General features: G+C 35.9%; 1 protein-coding gene across 1 annotated transcript; it reads right to left on the bottom strand.

Annotated features, from left to right (window-relative positions):
- Positions 1-2,239: 2,239 nt before the first annotated feature.
- On the bottom strand, positions 2,240-10,807 carry LOC117337875. The gene is made up of 2 exons (XM_033899011.1): positions 10,676-10,807; positions 2,240-4,181 (listed from the first exon to the last, which is right to left on the bottom strand). Exon 2 carries the CDS (start codon positions 4,166-4,168, stop codon positions 2,654-2,656), a length of 1,515 nt encoding a protein of 504 aa, XP_033754902.1. The 5' UTR covers positions 4,169-4,181; positions 10,676-10,807; the 3' UTR covers positions 2,240-2,653.
- Between the last annotated feature and the right edge of the window lie 7,911 nt (positions 10,808-18,718).

The following is an 18,718-nucleotide window of genomic DNA, read 5'->3' as shown; positions in this document are numbered from 1 at the left end:
GATATATTTATACATTTGGCATTGAATACTAATTTTCATGTCTGAGTTTCTTTTAGTGGAAAATTTAATATGGAAAAACTGAAGTTAAAATTGAAAAATATTTATAAAACTCTTCAGTTGTGTCGATGATGACAAGGAGCAGAAGCGACGAGCACCGTCGGCGCCCTGATAAAAGTCCAAAAGACCTTTCCCGGTGAATTATGTCATACTTTTAAGCTGAATGAAACAACGATAGAATAATGTGTTACATCACAAAAACGACGAAAATCGTATCGTTGAGAATTACGTGTTATACACATCACAAAAAATAAATAATCATCACAGTAAATACGGATATTGTAACATTAGATAGGCACGTGTTACATGACGATAAAACACGGATATTGTCACGTTAGATAGGCAGGTGTTATATGACAGTAAAAACACGGATATTGTCACATTGGATTGGCACGTGTTACATGACAGTAAAACACGGATATTGTCACATTAGATAGGCACGTGATGTATCACAAAAACACGGATATTAATATAAGATAGACATATGTTACATCACAGTAAAACACGGATATTGTAACGTAAGATAAGCATGTCTAACATGACAGTGAAACACGGATATTGTAACATTAGATAGACACGTGTTATATGGCGGTAAAACATGGATATCGAAACATACGTTGGGCACGTGTTACATGGCGGTAAAACATGGATTTTGTAAACGTTAGATAGGCACGTGTTACATGGCGGTGAAACACGGATATTGTAACATTAAATAGACACGTGTTACATGGCGGTAAAACAAGGATTTTGTAACATTAGATAGGCACGTGTTATATCGCGGTAAAACATGGATTTTGAAATAATAAGTATGCACGTGTTAAATGCCAGTAAAACACGAATATTGTAACATTAGATTGGCACGTGTTATGTGACGATAAAAACACGAGATATTGTCACATTAGAATGGCACGTGTTACATGATAGTAAGACATGGATATTGTAACATTAGATAGGTGCGTCTTACATCACAGTAAAACTCGGATATTGTAACATTAAATAGGCATGTGTCACTAATGACAGTAAAACTCGGATATTGTAACATTAGATAGGCATGTGTATCACTAATGACAGTAAAATACGGATATTGTAACATTAGATAGGCATGTGTCACTAATGACAGTAAAATACGGATATTGTAACATTAGATAGGCATGTGTCACTAATGACAGTAAAATACGGATATTGTAACATTAGATAGGCATGTGTCACTAATGACAGTAAAATACGGATATTGTAACATTAGATAGGCATGTGTCACTAATGACAGTAACATACGGATATTGTAACATTAGAGAGGCATGTGTCACTAATGACAGTAAAATACGGATATTGTAACATTAGATAGGCATGTGTCACTAATGACAGTAAAATACGGATATTGTAACATTAGATAGGCATGTGTTACTAATGACAGTAAAATACGGATAGTATAAGGTTATTCAAGCGTGTGTTACATCACAATAAAAGTGGATATTGTAACGTTTGATAAGCACAAGTAACAAAGTAAAAACGGATATTGTAACGTTAAAGCCACATACTCACGAAGAAACATATATCAATGTTTACATTTTGAGCTTTTTACAGTTTTTGGACTTGATACATACCTAACAGATTATCGTGAATCAGACACTGAAAGAAAATGTGTATTTATGAAAGTATACTGGGAATTCCCAAAAATAATAACTGTGGCTGCCGGACCAACTTTCTCTGGAAATTAGTCCCACAATGCAACGGCGAGTTTTACAGTCCATACAAAATGGCGGAACGCCAAACGCGTGGACCTGCAAAAACGCAGACTCTGCCAAAAAAGACGCAAAAGTGAGTGGAATCGGCAAAACACGAGTATTTCCTTATGACAGGAAATGATTCGTTAAAGCTTAGCGAGAGAAGAAAAGGGAATAGACTCGAATTCCGATTTTGTCGGACGTCTATTGGATTGCCGGTTAGCTTTTGAACAGTGTCAACTTCACCGATCTAAACTTTTATCGATGTTTTGCTGTATGCATATTGCTACATTTTAAAAATAAGTATTTAAATGTGAACTATGTTTATTTTGTTCAGTTATGACGCTAATATTATGTTAATATGTTTAAATGAAAGCATTATTAGGCGAAGTTCACGTATGCTCAATATGTAAACAACGGCCATGTCTGAAGTTTATGTGCAGTGCACGTTGTTATAGTCTCGTTCTCGGCTCCGTGACAAATTTCGCCATAAATATAAATGCGGCGAGTTATGTTTATACACTGATGTCTCAGTGGTCATTTTAATGTTAGGAGAACATGAATGACCATCTTGGATGGCCATTAGTACACATGTGCAACTAGAATTTAGGTTGTCTGGTAGTATGTGGCTTTAAAGAAGGCTGTGTTACATACAAAATGCGAGGATATTGTAATTTGTGAGAATCACATGTTAAACTACAGTAAAAAAAAGATCAATAGCGAACGTAGAATTATGGTCATAACTAGGGCAAAGTTGTCTCTTCCCAGATTCAAGCATTACAAAGATATCGAATGTACGTGTTCTCCAGAGTAGAAAACAAAATCATCCATGGCCAGGCTCGAAAATTCATCAAGGTATAGACATTTGTCATCTAGCCGGAAACCAGTAGCGAACACAAAAGTACAGTTACAGCTAAGACCAAGTAATCTGTCCCAAGATTTATCCCGGCATCACAAGGACCCTTGATGTAGGTGTTCTCCGGAGTAGACTCTACACCAGTACATCCCCCTGGTGTCCAAAATGGGGAGGCATTGTCGTAAACTTCCTCGTGGTGATAGCTTAATTGAGTAGCATATACGTATTTGACTCGGAACCCGTCTGCTATTGACACCCTGTTCTCAAATTTGTACTGGTATATCTCAGAAACAACAGAACTAAGTCGTGATACCCATTGCCAATCTTGGTAACTTTTCGAAAAGGCATGATCGAAACTTTGTAAGCTGATGTAGTCGTAACTGTTGGTTACATTTCGTTGCTTGCAGAATGAAACTCCGACTTTAGGGTAACCGTTACTAACTGTAAAAGCCATATATACATCGCCGTATGAAGCAGGAAGTTTATTCATTTTCCGCCATCCAAATCCACAGTTATTCCAAGGATAGGATATTCTTACAACATTTTCACTGTAGCTGTCGGATAACCGCACCTCCAAGCCATCACTCATGTAATGATTAAACGTTTTGATTCCAGATGTTTCCTTGTACAAATATTCCCAAGTCTTTCTATTTCCACTTTCGTCGTAAAGTCCAAACCAAGCATTTTTATTTTGGGCTACATTAGGCAGATACCATTGAACCTGAACTTTTCCAGTGGTGAAGTCCATACGCATGAAGAGGAGCTCGTCTTCTGAGCATTCGCCTGTGGATTGGGCCTGTCGCTTGGATCGTTTTGAGTAACCTTCCAGAGTGCAACTGTCGAGGCGACCTATATCAAACAGACTCCCATTGTTATTATTCAAGATATTTTGCAAGTTTTTCGATCGATCTCTAGCCGTATTTCTGTTTTCGTTTTGTACGCCACCGAGAAGCTGACTAAATCCGACATAAAGAGGTATAGTGTTACCATTTGTATCAACAAGATTGTTTGACAAAGCATTTTGTATGATTGTAGAACAATCTGGACACGGAATGAAGTACGTGTACAGGTAAACTGCAGGTGGATACTGTCCATAATGCGCCCTATACCACGCAAGCATTCTTTCAAGGACCAAGTTAATGAACAAGTCTTCGGTGTGAATTGTCGATGTTCCAGGCCGTTGGAGTGCGTTCCCATAAACCTTCCCTCTGAAATCTGGAATTGCAGCCGCACAGTTGTGTTCAAATTGGGTAGGAAGGTTATTTGATGGAAGAGAAGGGTACATGATCGGTCTGGTTTGATTATTGAAGGTAAAGGAAGATGAAGGAATGTCCGGGTTAAAGACCACTGACGGTGGGTTGTTTGGAGGTGGCATATATAAAACACCATACTGGGATCTCATCCGAAAGCTTTGAAATGTTTTGGAAAGTTCGTTAAGAATGTCGATCCTCTTTTGGTTAACTGTTACAACAACGACACACAGGAGTGTGAGCTCTGTCAGAAAGAGAATCCAGTGTTTACCTCCTACCATTTTGTGCGAAAATCTGAAAATTAGAATTAAACAACAATTATTTTAGTGTGATGTTAAAGCTATTTTGTGTGATGATCTGAAAAATAAGAGAACAAAAAACATTAATGATTTCAATATTAACATTTATTTTGTATTGGATTTTCGTTCCATTGGTGATTACCAGTGGAAACATTTGGTGTAAAGAAGGCAATTGGCTTATTAGTAATTCATTTGTGAACCCAGGAGGTAGAAGTAACTTCGACAGGATAACTAATATACCTTATAGTCAAGTTCTAAGTATCATTCATTATCATTTTACCTAGCAGGTAGGGCGTAAGTGATCGAAATAAACCTCTCTCTCTCTCTCTCTCTCTCTCTCTCTCTCTCTCTCTCTCTTTAAAAAAAACCCCCCAGTTTGCTTAATAATGTCTCCCACCATGCTGCTTCACTTTTGGCCTTTAGTGGGAAGGTTTTGTGTTTTTTGGCCGAGACATGTCATTGTCATTTTTACTTTTAAAAATGGTAGTTTCTACTCCCACTTAACGCCGAGCATATTAGGAGTAAGACGACTGGTTCGCCCTTTTTGAGTAAAATGTAAGCAAACAAAATCGGCATCAGTTCCGTGCTATCACAAGGAGAGAAAACAGCCTCCAAAAAGACACTCGCCACACACAATGGAAAAATGGTATATAGCTTATACAGACTTGTTGTGTGAATTATATAAGATTTAACCTGACTAAACTGTGAAATGCCGGAATAACCTCCCCTCGTACGTACATGTGTAGTATTGTAGACGACACTTCGCCCCAACACTTTTTGGCGTTCCTGATAACTCTATATTGAGTGATATGACAAGTTATAATTATGCATTGAGTACGTGATATCCCTCACGTTATAGTGGTTTTGGATGGCTGATATTCATTCAAGTATATTTACATATTGCAGTCACGTAGAATAACGTATTATAATAAAATGCCTGTGTACTTGTTATGCAGTCTATCATCTCGGATTTCTTTCACTTTAAATCAGACAGCAATTTATTCCTTTGAAATCACTGTCTACATGCCATGAATAACAAATTAGCACTTAGTTAAGAGTTACCTAGAAGGTAGGGCGTAGAGTCATAGTTTAAGATTAAAATCTAAATTTTCACCTCGCGTAGACAGGCCTTGGATTAAAGATGGCATTTATTTTTATTAGTTTTCTGAAACATGATTTTTCATGTTTCAGACAGCAATTTATTCCTTTGAAATCACTGTCTACATGCCATGAATAACAAATTAGCACTTAGTTAAGAGTTACCTAGAAGGTAGGGCGTAGAGTCATAGTTTAAGATTAAAATCTAAATTTTCACCTCGCGTAGACAGGCCTTGGATTAAAGATGGCATTTATTTTTATTAGTTTTCTGAAACATGATTTTTCATGTTTCAGAAAACTAATAAAAATAAATGCCATCTTTAATCCAAGGCCTGTCTACGCGAGGTGAAAATTTAGATTTTAATCTTAAACTATGACTCTTTATCTTGAAATATTGTCTCGTCAGCAATAATGACTAACCAAACCACAACTTATTCAGAAAACAATCTTCAATATCTTAAAGTTATTCCACGAAGTACGTATCTAAAGATAAACACGGTATGATATTTGTGTAATGTTTTCGGAAATGTAACAAGGCCCACTTCCAATCCATCGCATATTCAATAATGCATACTGCTAATCCATCTTTTTTCAGGAGATAGGTAGATACAACTTTTCAATCATGTTACTAAACAGTGAAATGACACAAGTAGGGACTAAAGATAGCAGTTGTAAAAGCATTTGAAATATATTTTATGACTGACCTGATACAGCAATCTATTCAAAGAAATGGGTATTGGAAGAGATCCTTACAGTTGGAAATAAATTAAGTATTCATTGTATCAGAAACCGGAAGCTTTTAGATTAAAAAAGCTTCAATTGATCAACCTTTGGGATATTTTTCTAACATTAAAGCGGTATATCAACATCTTGTGTGTAGTGTGTAGCATTCAAATGTCGAATTTTCAAGACAGAAAATTGAATTAGTTAACACTTTTATCGATACTGGTTATGCAATTTTATTAGGATATTTCCAAATAATCAGTTAAGTCAGGTTATGAATGAGCTTCTTGATAAAAAGGAATTAAGGTTAAATTTTTCATGACTTATTTAAACATCTTTGTTTTCTTTCAAGTAATATTACCGAACTGGGGGAGGTGAAATACGTTATTGTGTAACTTCAAATTTATTTCAAGAAAACACCCATTTTAATATTGGTTTACGGGCAAAATCATTTGTTGATCGAAAAACACCTGCACGACTTATAAAGATTTTCGTTGATCAAAACCACGGATTTTGTCAATGTTGTGCAAAAATTGCATAAGATGAAATGTTCACTACCCGAGATTGGACACGTTTGTGTACTCGTACCAGCATTAGTATTTCTGATAAGTGCTGCACATACACAAACGAGTGCTGTCTGAACAAGTTATTATATATTCATATATTCACTAAAAATAAAACATAAATGGTGAAATAAGCTAAAAATACGATTTATCCTTAAATGATGAGTTCCCGAGTATGCTTGTGTGGTTGTGCTAAAATGATTATTAACTATGAATGATTTGATTCCCTCAAGGTGTCTGGTACATTAATTAAACTTTTAATCCAGTTTCAGTGCCGAAGAAATGACGAAACCAAAAACAAGATTGTCCAGGAATTCTGCCAGGCAAAGAGGGTATAAGGAAACAAAAAAGACACTCAATTATCATTCTTTCGATACCCCGTCAGAATTATTTTCAAAATCTCTCTCTCCATCTCACAGCCCTGCGCCAAAACGGATACATTCTTCCCAAAAGCATACACCAGTTTAAACCATCACAGTGGCAAAAGAGAAAAAAAATACCCATACACACCATCGCCTAATGTCATACTCTATAAGCATACCACTCTAAAAGTGAAAAGAAGGAAATTTGTTTAGCCCTATTTACTTCACAAGATGAAAACGATGAAGAATTTGAAGACATTGAACTAAATATGGTGATATCACCGAAGATCTATCCACAGAATACGCACCAGAAGATGGAAAATTACCCAATAAGGACATAGAAAAGGAGAAAATAATTACGTTGATTCCGGATGGCGTTAACGACTTTTCGAAGATCGATGGTTCAAGAAGATAAAGAAAGCAAGTTTCCTCTAGACAATATAGTGTAAATCAACCACTGGAATGCGATACACAAACAGTTCAAAAATATTCTGGAAAGCAAAGGTCATCCCAGTGTGCGGTGACATTGTTGAAACTTTGAGTGACAATTTGGATTTTAAATATGAGTGTCTTACTTCCAACGGAAAGAAAATCAATCAAGGCCTAGAAGGAAACTACGGAGATATTGATCTCATTGGTTTCGAATCAGGTGAAACGCTTCAAGAGAATCGGAAGAAATTTACTGAAAAAACCCATCTCAACTGGACAGATTAATGACAGCAATTCGTGAAAGCCAGAATGGTGAAATTGTCTATAATACTAAGGAAAGTAGGAACTTACATTTCAGAAATTTCGCATAACGTCATTGACGCCCGTGATATAAAAAATAGGATATTGTAAAGGAAAATTTATTGCGCGGGGAGGAGAAACAGATTGGCAAAAAGGGAGATATGTGTACGCAGTCAGTGCAATAACATCATTTGTGTATTACATTAACGACTAACATTAACGACTATCTTGAAAAGGTCATTGACACAACACATTGTATCTGTCAATACCTAAAAAAATCCAGTGTTGATAAAACATTCAGTAAACTTCATATGGATAGAAGAAATTAGTAGCGTGTTGTCAGAAAATAGCGATGAAAGTTCCAGATTGCTGAAACAAAGGTCGGATAATGGTTTGAATTACGAAAATATGCCTCGGTATCTGGAAGAACCCCATATGACGCAGTTGGTTGTGATGGTTTAGCAAAGGAAAAGAATCACTTAGAGTCCAAAGTTTGTGGTGTTTCAGAAAAAGAACCACCTCCTTCCCCACATATCGCACACATTCGTAAATCTGAAATCAAAGGTAACCAGCAACTGTCTAACCAGCCAAACGCTAAAAGAGTGAAACAGAAAAGTCATTTTGAAGAATATTTATTTGAAAAATAGACATTTCCCTGTTCATTTCTACGTCATGTAGACTAGATATAATTCCATTATTCTAAACGCATGTAATCAATGATTCTTTCGTGGTCACTCATCACTTTCGTGTTTTACAAAAGTACGCGTGGGAACTGATCATGAGGGAAAATCTATATAAGTCGTTTTTATATTCTATTTTGGTCATTATTTTAATTCATCAAATGATAAATGATTAAAACAAACACATGCCTATTCGTTAAAGTAGTGCGATAGCAGGAATATAGGTCTTGGCGCTAAAGCAAGTTTTTGTTACAAGAAATACGACAACAAATCACATGGAAAGATTGACAACAACCGTCGGTTTTTAGAAGTGTTTGGGAACACTACGGGGAGTTGCATAATTATTTATTCACCAGAAGAACCAGAAATACTGTCCGGATGACATGGGTTATGTCTTTTTTTGAGAGGTTATTTCAATTAACTTGTTTTACCTACGTCTTCTGTGCTTTTCCGCCAAAAATGTGGAAAGTACTTCAAAAGTGGACAACTATGTCTTATAAAAGACTAATAAAAAAAAAAAAAAAATGAAATTAGATTAGCAGTGTTTTCCTGTTATGAAACTTATAATTATATTAACAAACTATATTAACAAAAGGCCTATTTTTGATATATATATATATATAAAGCAAGCTAATTTAGACCAAAAACCAATGTTACTGAGCTTATATATCCAACCCACTGCTGCTAATAATTGCAAGCATTGGCCACGACTGTATTATTAATACATTGTATATACATTGGCAAAGTATTTTCAAACGTCTACTCTATCAATATACACAATACCATTACAAAGTATTATTTGAACATTTTCTTTGCAGAGCAGTAATATCAAAATAAATAACTAACTAAATAAATGAATAAAACTACTGTACTAGTAATCCAAATTGGTATCCTTGCATGTATCTGCTGAAGTTGGTATCCTTACCTGTATTTACTGGGGTATGGAGATACACCGCTATAAGTTAGTATCCTTACCTGTATTTACTGAGGTATCGAGATACACCGCTATAAGTTAGTATCCTTACCTGTATTTACTGAGGTATCGAGATACACTGCTATAAGTTGGTATCCTTATCTGTATTTACTGAGGTATCGAGATACACTGTTATAAGTTAGTATCCTTAGCTGTATTTACTGGGGTATTGAGATACAGTGCTATAAGTTAGTATCCTTACCTGTATTTACTGAGGTATCGAGATACAATGCTATAAGTTAGTATCCTTACCTGTATTAACTGAGGTATCGAGATACACTGTTATAATTAAGTTAGTATCCTTACCTTTATTTACTGGGGTATTGAGATACAGTGCAATACGTTAGTATCCTTACCTGTATTTACTGAGGTATTGAGATACACTGTTATAAGTTAGTATCCTTACCTGTATTTGCTGAGGTATCGAGATACACTGTTATAAGTTAGTATCCTTAGCTGTATTTACTGGGGTATTGAGATACAGTGCTATAAGTTAGTATCCTTACCTGTATTTACTGAGGTATCGAGATACAATGCTATAAGTTAGTATCCTTACCTGTATTAACTGAGGTATCGAGATACACTGTTATAATTAAGTTAGTATCCTTACCTGTATTTACTTGGGTATTGAGATACAGTGCAATACGTTAGTATCCTTACCTGTATTTACTGAGGTATTGAGATACACTGTTATAAGTTAGTATCCTTACCTGTATTTGCTGAGGTATTGCGATACAGTGCTATAAGTTAGTATCCTTACCTGTATTTACTGAGGTATCGAGATACACCACTATAAGTTAATATCCGAACCTGTATTTTTTTGAGGTATTGAGATACACTGCTATTTGTTAGTTTCCTTACCTGTATTTACTGAGGTATCGAGATACACCGCTATAAGTTAGTATCCTTACCTGTATTTACCGAGGTATTGAGATACACTGATATCAGTTAATATCCTTACCGATATTTACTGAGGTATCGAGATACACTGCTATAAGTTAATATCCGAACCTGTATTTACTGGGGTATGGAGATACAGCGCTATAATTTAGTATCCTTACCTGTATTTACTGAGGTATTGAGATACACTGCTATTTGTTAGTTTCCTTACCTGTATTTACTGAGGTATCGAGATACACCGCTATAAGTTAGTATCCTTACCTGTATTTACCGAGGTATTGAGATACACTGATATCAGTTAATATCCTTACCGATATTTACTGAGGTATCGAGATACACTGCTATAAGTTAATATCCGAACCTGTATTTACTGGGGTATGGAGATACACCGCTATAATTTAGTATCCTTACCTGTATTTACTGAGGTATCGAGATACACTGCTATAAGTTAGTATCCTTACCTGTATTTACTGAGGTATTGAGATACACTGACATCTATACGTTGGTATCACGACAGCAAGGCTGATGAACACGTATATAATATCCTAGACTAAGTGTTGATGGTGTAGGTATCCTCTGGTGGATATGTTGACACACGGAGTTACTTAAATAGTCTCAGTCATAATTGGATGCCTGCCTTTCTTGAAAAAATGAAACCCATATAGTATTTTGAATATTTGTTTTCATTCCATATTTTAAAGATTTTATGATACCCGCTAAGGCTCGTAAAAATAAAAAATCTAAGATCCTAAAGATGCTGCATCGGCGACGACATTTACATTCCTAAAAACATATAAAATTGTGCTTACGAAATATATCTTATCATCAAATTTTAACGCTAAAACTAAAATTTACATACCGTAATAGCGGCGGAGTAGGACCGAGTTTTTTTTCTGGATAAAATCAATCGGTTTTTCATCCACTTGAAATGTAAAAGCTCAAACGTTTGGAGGGTGATAATAACATGTAACAATTAAGCATCTAGTTTTGCGTAAAAACCTACTACCATATATTATTCTTGATTTTAGTCGAGCATACTTACTCATTAGCTGAGATGTAGTACATTTAAAATCAAATAGGTGGGTTTTACCGTCAGCATATATATCTTCCTATATATCTAGTAAAGAGAGCGACATGCATATCTTGTTTCGCTTATTAACATATAACAGGTAAAATATATCCAAAAAGTTTTACATGGTTACGCATTAAAGAACCCCAGGATTTAGGAGACACAAATTGAAACAATTACTGCTAATGTAATGATGATCGTAATAAATAATAAAATACAAATGTATATATGCATACTGACGCATCTTCGGATGCATGAAATTTTTCATTTTTATTTACATTGTAGATCTTCCAAATAAACTCGTTCTCTTAATGAATGAAAATGCTTCGTATTTTATACATATGTATACACAAACCATAATATTTTCCCAATATACACAACTATTTGTTATTGGGACAACAAATATGTCGCCTAACCAAACTACTTCCGTTTAAAACAAGGCTGAAACAAGAACATATTTTGAACTGAGATCTGCCCAGGCATAAAACTATAAAGCTGAACAAGGTCTGTTATAAGATAATCAATCATTACCATCTGGAAACTAAATGACGGATATCATGTCAAAAGCTATAAATTTAAGTACTATGCAAACAATACGTTTCATGGACACCGGTTTATTTCACATAAAATATTTATATGTGACCCGCCTTTACATCGTTACCTCATACATCAATATGACTGCGTAAACACGACAGAAAGTGGTATATAATCAAAGACATTTTTAGCAGTAATTTCAAAGTAGATGACAGAAACGCCTGTTGAAAAGAATATTAACAGCCGTCAACATGACTACCATGTCACCATCGCAGCAAATCGTCTTCGTCATTTTGTGTGCTCTGTGCATCATAACACTGCAGCAAAGTTTTGCGGAAGGTAAGACGCCATTGTCTATGGTGTGTACTCAAGTAGATATTTGTGAAGGTAAGACGCCATTGTCTATGGTGTGTACTCCAGTAGATATTTGTGAAGGTAAGACGCCATTGTCTATGGTGTGTACTCCAGTAGATATTTGTGAAGGTAAGACGCCATTGTCTATGGTGTGTACTCCAGTAGATTTTTGTGAAGGTAAGACGCCGTTGTCTATGGTGTGTACACAAGTAGATATTTGTGAAGGTAAGACGCCATTGTCTACGGTGTGTACTCCAGTAGATATTTGTGAAGGTAAGACGCCATTGTCTATGGTGTGTACACCAGTAGATATTTGTGAAGGTAAGACGCCATTGTCTATAGTGTGTACTCCAGTAGATCTTTTTGAAGGTAAGACGCCGTTGTCTATGGTGTGTACTCCAGTAGATATTTGTGAAGGTAAGACGCCATTGTCTATGGTGTGTACTCCAGTCGATATTTGTGAAGGTAAGACGCCATTGTCTATGGTGTGTACTCCAGTAGATCTTTGTGAAGGTAAGAGGCCATTGTCTATGGTGTGTACTCCAGTAGACCTTTGTGAAGGTAAGACGCCATTGTCTATGATGTGTACTCCAGTAGATCTTTGTGAAGGTAAGACGCCATTGTCTATGGTGTGTACACCAGTAGATATTTGTGAAGGTAAGACGCCATTGTCTATGGTATGTACTCCAGTAAACTTTGTGAAGATAAGACGCCATTGTCTATGGTGTGTACTCAAGTAGATCTTTGTTGAAGGTAAGACGCCATTGTCTATGGTGTGTACTCCAGTAGATCTTTGTTGAAGGTAAGACGCCATTGTCTATGGTGTGTACTCCAGTATAACTTTGTGAAGGTAAGACGCCATTGTCTATGGTGTGTACTCCAGTAGATATTTGTGAAGGTAAGACGCCATTGTCTATGGTGTGTACACCAGTAGATATTTGTTGAAGGTAAGACGCCATTGTCTATGGTGTGTATTCCAGTAGATATTTGTTGAAGGTAAGACGCCATTGTCTATAGTGTGCACTCCAGAAGACCTTTGTGAAGGTAAGAGGCCATTGTCTATGGTGTGTACTCCAGTAGACCTTTGTGAAGGTAAGACGCCATTGTCTATGGTGTGTACTCCAGTAGATCTTTGTGAAGGTAAGACGCCATTGTCTATGGTGTGTACACCAGTAGATATTTGTGAAGGTAAGACGCCATTGTCTATGGTATGTACTCCAGTAAACTTTGTGAAGATAAGACGCCATTGTCTATGGTGTGTACTCAAGTAGATCTTTGTTGAAGGTAAGACGCCATTGTCTATGGTGTGTACTCCAGTAGATCTTTGTTGAAGGTAAGACGCCATTGTCTATGGTGTGTACTCCAGTAGATCTTTGTTGAAGGTAAGACGCCATTGTCTATGGTGTGTACTCCAGTAGATCTTTGTTGAAGGTAAAACGCCATTGTCTATGGTGTGTACTCCAGTATAACTTTGTGAAGGTAAGACGCCATTGTCTATGGTGTGTACTCCAGTAGATATTTGTGAAGGTAAGACGCCATTGTCTATGGTGTGTACACCAGTAGATATTTGTTGAAGGTAAGACGCCATTGTCTATGGTGTGTATTCCAGTAGATATTTGTTGAAGGTAAGACGCCATTGTCTATAGTGTGCACTCCAGAAGACCTTTGTTGAAGGTAAGACGCCATTGTCTATAGTGTGTACTCCAGTAAACTTTGTGAAGATAAGACGCCATTGTCTATGGTGTGTACTCGAGTAGATCTTTGTTGAAGGTAAGACGCCATTGTCTATGGTGTGTACTCCAGTAGATCTTTGTTGAAGGTAAGACGCCATTGTCTATGGTGTGTACTCCAGTAGATATTTGTGAAGGTAAGATGCCATTGTCTATGGTGTGCACTCAAGTAAACTTTGAGAAGGTAGAGGCCATTGTCTATGGTGTGTTCTTCAGTAAACTTTCTGGAAGGTAAGATTATTATTGTCTTCGGTGTTATGAACTTGTGTGGAGGGTAGACTAGATTCGTTATCTGCTATGATTTATTCTATTATTTTCTCATGGTAAAATCAGGGATAGGCCTCCGCTGTGTACTAATGTGTACGGTTAATATGCAATTCTAGTTGAAAACAATTGACATTTATTCTGCAGTGATAAAAAGACAATTTACTTTATAGCATACAAATAATTCTATGATATCATTTCTACAAATGAATTGTTTGTAAGTAAGTCATTTTAGTGAGAAGAAATAAAAACAATAACGTAGCATACAAGCGACTGGTTATATTGTGACGTCACAGATTGGCACTTGGCGCGAAAACCTCATCCTCATTAGTCAGTCACAGTCGGTATCATACAGAACGATTGGACGGTGTTTTTTGACCGCTGGATATTTACAAGTTTCAATGCTTGAGTTAATTTGGATATTGAAGGTACCAACAGAGATGTTTACACCAAACATCGTGTTCGAACTTCCGTGAAAGGTGAGAGACGAGGTCGAATGGACGATTTGTTGGCACTGTTATGAATGGTAACGGTAGGCAGCCGCCATTTCAATAGGTTTCGTCATAACAAAATAGGTTGTCTCCACGTGTAGGAATACAAGTCACATGGAAACAACAAATCGCAACACAGAAATGTGATATTGCACGTGTGTGATAAAGAAGCGTTATGGCTTTATAAAATAACAAAACATGATAGTTATGACTGATAAACTTACTAATTCTGGTAAGCGTGACATAGCCTTACTGCTCACTAATACGAGTTAACATAATCTAACCATGCACCAAGTAATGTTACTCTTTTCGGTAACATATTTTATTTATTCATTTTTTTTGTTGATAATTGCCAATGCATTATTAATGGATCCACGTTAGTCAGGACGAAATGGAAATCACGTCCTTCGTTTTGTCATTAGAATAATGTTTGGTAGTATCAATTCTGTCATTCTAGGTCAAAGTACCAGGCAGCTTCCGCTGTTGCCGAGGAGAGGGAACGCATTTGGAATATGGTGGCCTTGGTGCTGGTGTTTTCATGATTTCAATTGTCCGTGTCGGTGGATCTTTCCGTTTCCGTTTCCGGGTTAAAAAGTCTTTCTGAAAGGAGTTGCAATATGCATCAGAACCACAAGGATTAATTCGTCAATTTTTCTGGATTATTTGTCTTCCTTGCGGTCGAAAAAAATCATCGATTTGAAAAAGACAATAAAAATACTGTAAAGAAATAAGATATATCTTTGTAATACTTTAGTACATAGTACCAGTATTTATACGACCACCCGTGTCAACAGAAGTATTGAAGCTGATAAATCGTTGATATCGATACTGTTACTTAAATGTGTGTGTAAGCTAGTATTTTCAACTAAAGGTAGAACCAAATATTTGATTTTTGAGACATTTTTGTGTCCGATCGAAAATAATACGTTTATTACATTTTTACCAATCAGAACACCGCTTACTAACGACAATGGGGACGATTAAGATTTGCATGTAGTTCTCCGTCATGTTATATGACGTCACAATGCAAGATAGAATGCATAACGTCACGATTTGGCGCACATTTGTGAGCCGTTTACAGGGACCGCAATGAATTCTAGGAGAGATTGAGCTGCCTTGGTATAATTTGCTATAAAATGTAATAAACAGGATATCTAACAGTATCTTCAGTAATACCAAATATATTTCACTCGTGTGGCTAGTATTTGTACTTTTGAGTGAGCTGGTTTAGTAATGTTGGTAAATGTTGATACAGCTTTTCCTGTATATGACAATGACGAACGACGATGTTGATTGATGGATATAAAGATAGACACAATGAGCTTTAATTGGACAGCGTGTTAACAGGTAAATCACGCCCATTCGTCCTATTATACATAAAAACTACAATCAATCTCCAATTTTTTACCGTAATGACTAAGATTAAACAGACTATAACCAGGCATCATTCAAATGCAAAATACTTCATTAAAGGAGGTATTTACTCAACCATATACTGCCCCGTAAATGTAACAAATCCGATCTAATTACCGCAATCTTCTGTCCCTATGTCTAAAATAAAACAATAACATTTTATTATCAGAAGCAAAAACACTATTCTGTCGGTATTAATTACTAGTTACTTGTAACAATAATAATATACACAATATATACTTCTATTCCAACAAGTGAAAGAAACCATAATAGCGTCCTAATAATGATCACATCTATTAAAGATTTTTACATACAAAATATAGAGGCTAGGTACGTCTTCGGGATGCAGTTAATTATTTATTCACTTAAAAGGATACAAAGAGAGGCTAAAACTATTGGGGTGGTAATAGTGTAAAGTATGTAACTTTATGAGGGTGGTAATAGTGTAAAGTATGTAACTTTATGAGGGTGGTAATTGTGTAAAGTATGTAGCTTTTGGAGGGAGGTAATAGTGTAAAGTATGTAACTGTTGAAGGGTGATAATAGTGTAAAATATGTAACATTGGAGGGTGGTAATAGTGTAAAGTATGTAACTGTTGAAGGGTGGTAATAGTGTAAAATATGTAACTTTATGAGGGTGGTAATAGTGTAAAGTATGTAACTTTATGAGGGTGGTAATAGTGTAAAGTATGTAGCTTTTGGAGGGAGGTAATAGTGTAAAGTATGTAACTGTTGAAGGGTGATAATAGTGTAAAATATGTAACATTGGAGGGTGGTAATAGTGTAAAGTATGTAACTGTTGAAGGGTGGTAATAGTGTAAAATATGTAACTTTATGAGGGTGGTAATAGTGTAAAGTATGTAACTTTATGAGGGACGTAATAGTGTAAAGTATGTAACTTTATGAGGGACGTAATAGTGTCAAGTATGAAGCTTTTAGAGGGTGGTAATAGTGTTAAGTATGTAGCTTTTAGAGGGAGGTAATAGTGTAAAGTGTGTAACTTTTAGAGGGTGGTAATAGTGTAAAGTATGAAGCTTTTGGAGGGTGGTAATAGTGTAAAGTATGTAACTTTTGGAGGGTGGTAATAGTGTAAAGTATGTAACTTTATGAGGGTGGTAATAGTGTAAAGTATGTAGCTTTTGGAGGGAGGTAATAGTGTAAAGTATGTAACTGTTGAAGGGTGATAATAGTGTAAAATATGTAACATTGGAGGGTGGTAATAGTGTAAAGTATGTAACTGTTGAAGGGTGGTAATAGTGTAAAATATGTAACTTTATGAGGGTGGTAATAGTGTAAAGTATGTAACTTTATGAGGGACGTAATAGTGTAAAGTATGTAACTTTATGAGGGACGTAATAGTGTCAAGTATGAAGCTTTTAGAGGGTGGTAATAGTGTTAAGTATGTAGCTTTTAGAGGGAGGTAATAGTGTAAAGTGTGTAACTTTTAGAGGGTGGTAATAGTGTAAAGTATGTAACTGTTGAAGGGTGGTAATAGTGTAAAATATGTAACTTTATGAGGGTGGTAATAGTGTAAAGTATGTAACTTTTGGAGGGAGGTAATAGTGTAAAGTATGTAATTTTTGGAGGTTGGTAATAGTTTTAAGTATGTAACTTTTAGAGGGTGGTAATAGTGTTAAGTATGAAGCTTTTAGAGGGTGGTAATAGTGTAAAGTGTGTAGCTTTTGGAGGGAGGTAAAAGTGTTAAGTATGTAGCTTTTAGAGGGTGGTAATAGTGTTAAGTATGTAGCTTTTGGAGGGTGATAATAGTGTTAAGTATGTAGCTGTAGAGGATGGTAATAGTGTAAAGTATGAAGCTTTAGAGGATGGTAATAGTGAAAAATATGTAATTTTTGGAGGGTGGTAATAGTGTAAAGTATGTAACTTTTGGAGGGTGGTAATAGTGTAAAGTATGTAGCTTTTGGAGGGTGGTAAAAGAATACAGTTACTGTATGGGTGTGAGGGAAATAGCACTTTTATTGTCCCCAGAGACATTAACTATTTCCCGACGCCATCGAATTTTAATGTAAATTCAAAATCAACAAAAAAAAAGAAGATGCATTACTTCTTGTGTGTTAGCGTTACGCTTCTTCGTCCATATTATATAATCTGAAGCCATTTTCCGAAATGATCCTGTAGCATTCTCTCGAACGATTTAAGTAAACAAACTGTTTCTGTTTCGTCTTGGAAGCTTACGTTTTCGAAAGAGTTTTCGCACTTTATCCTAATACAGGGGATGGCTGTAGAGACAATCCGAAGGGGTATGACAAATGCATTGTCCAATGAGAATGAACAAAGCAAAAAAATCCGCGAAAATATGAATGCGCTCATTCTGGTAAATAGCACTTTCGACTATTAACCTGGTAAATAGCATTTTTGGAGGATATGTTTCAAATAGCATTTCTATTGTCTACCTTTTATATAGTGTAAAATAACTAAAGGTATAATAATGTAAAATATGTAATTATTGGAAGGAGGTAATAGTGTAAAATATGTAACTTTTGGAGGGAGGTAATAGTGTAAAGAATTAACTTTTGGAGGGTGGTAATAGTGTAATGCATGTAACTTTTGGAGGTTGGTAAGTGTAATGTAGTATTTTTTGGAGGTTGTATGCAACATTGGAGGTTGATAATAGTGTAAAGTATGTAACTT

Source organism: Pecten maximus, chromosome 11 (genome assembly GCF_902652985.1).
Source record: "Pecten maximus chromosome 11, xPecMax1.1, whole genome shotgun sequence".
Taxonomy (NCBI): domain Eukaryota; kingdom Metazoa; phylum Mollusca; class Bivalvia; order Pectinida; family Pectinidae; genus Pecten; species Pecten maximus.
Note: the sequence above shows the minus strand (reverse complement) of the source record. Positions and strands in the feature narration are given on the sequence as shown.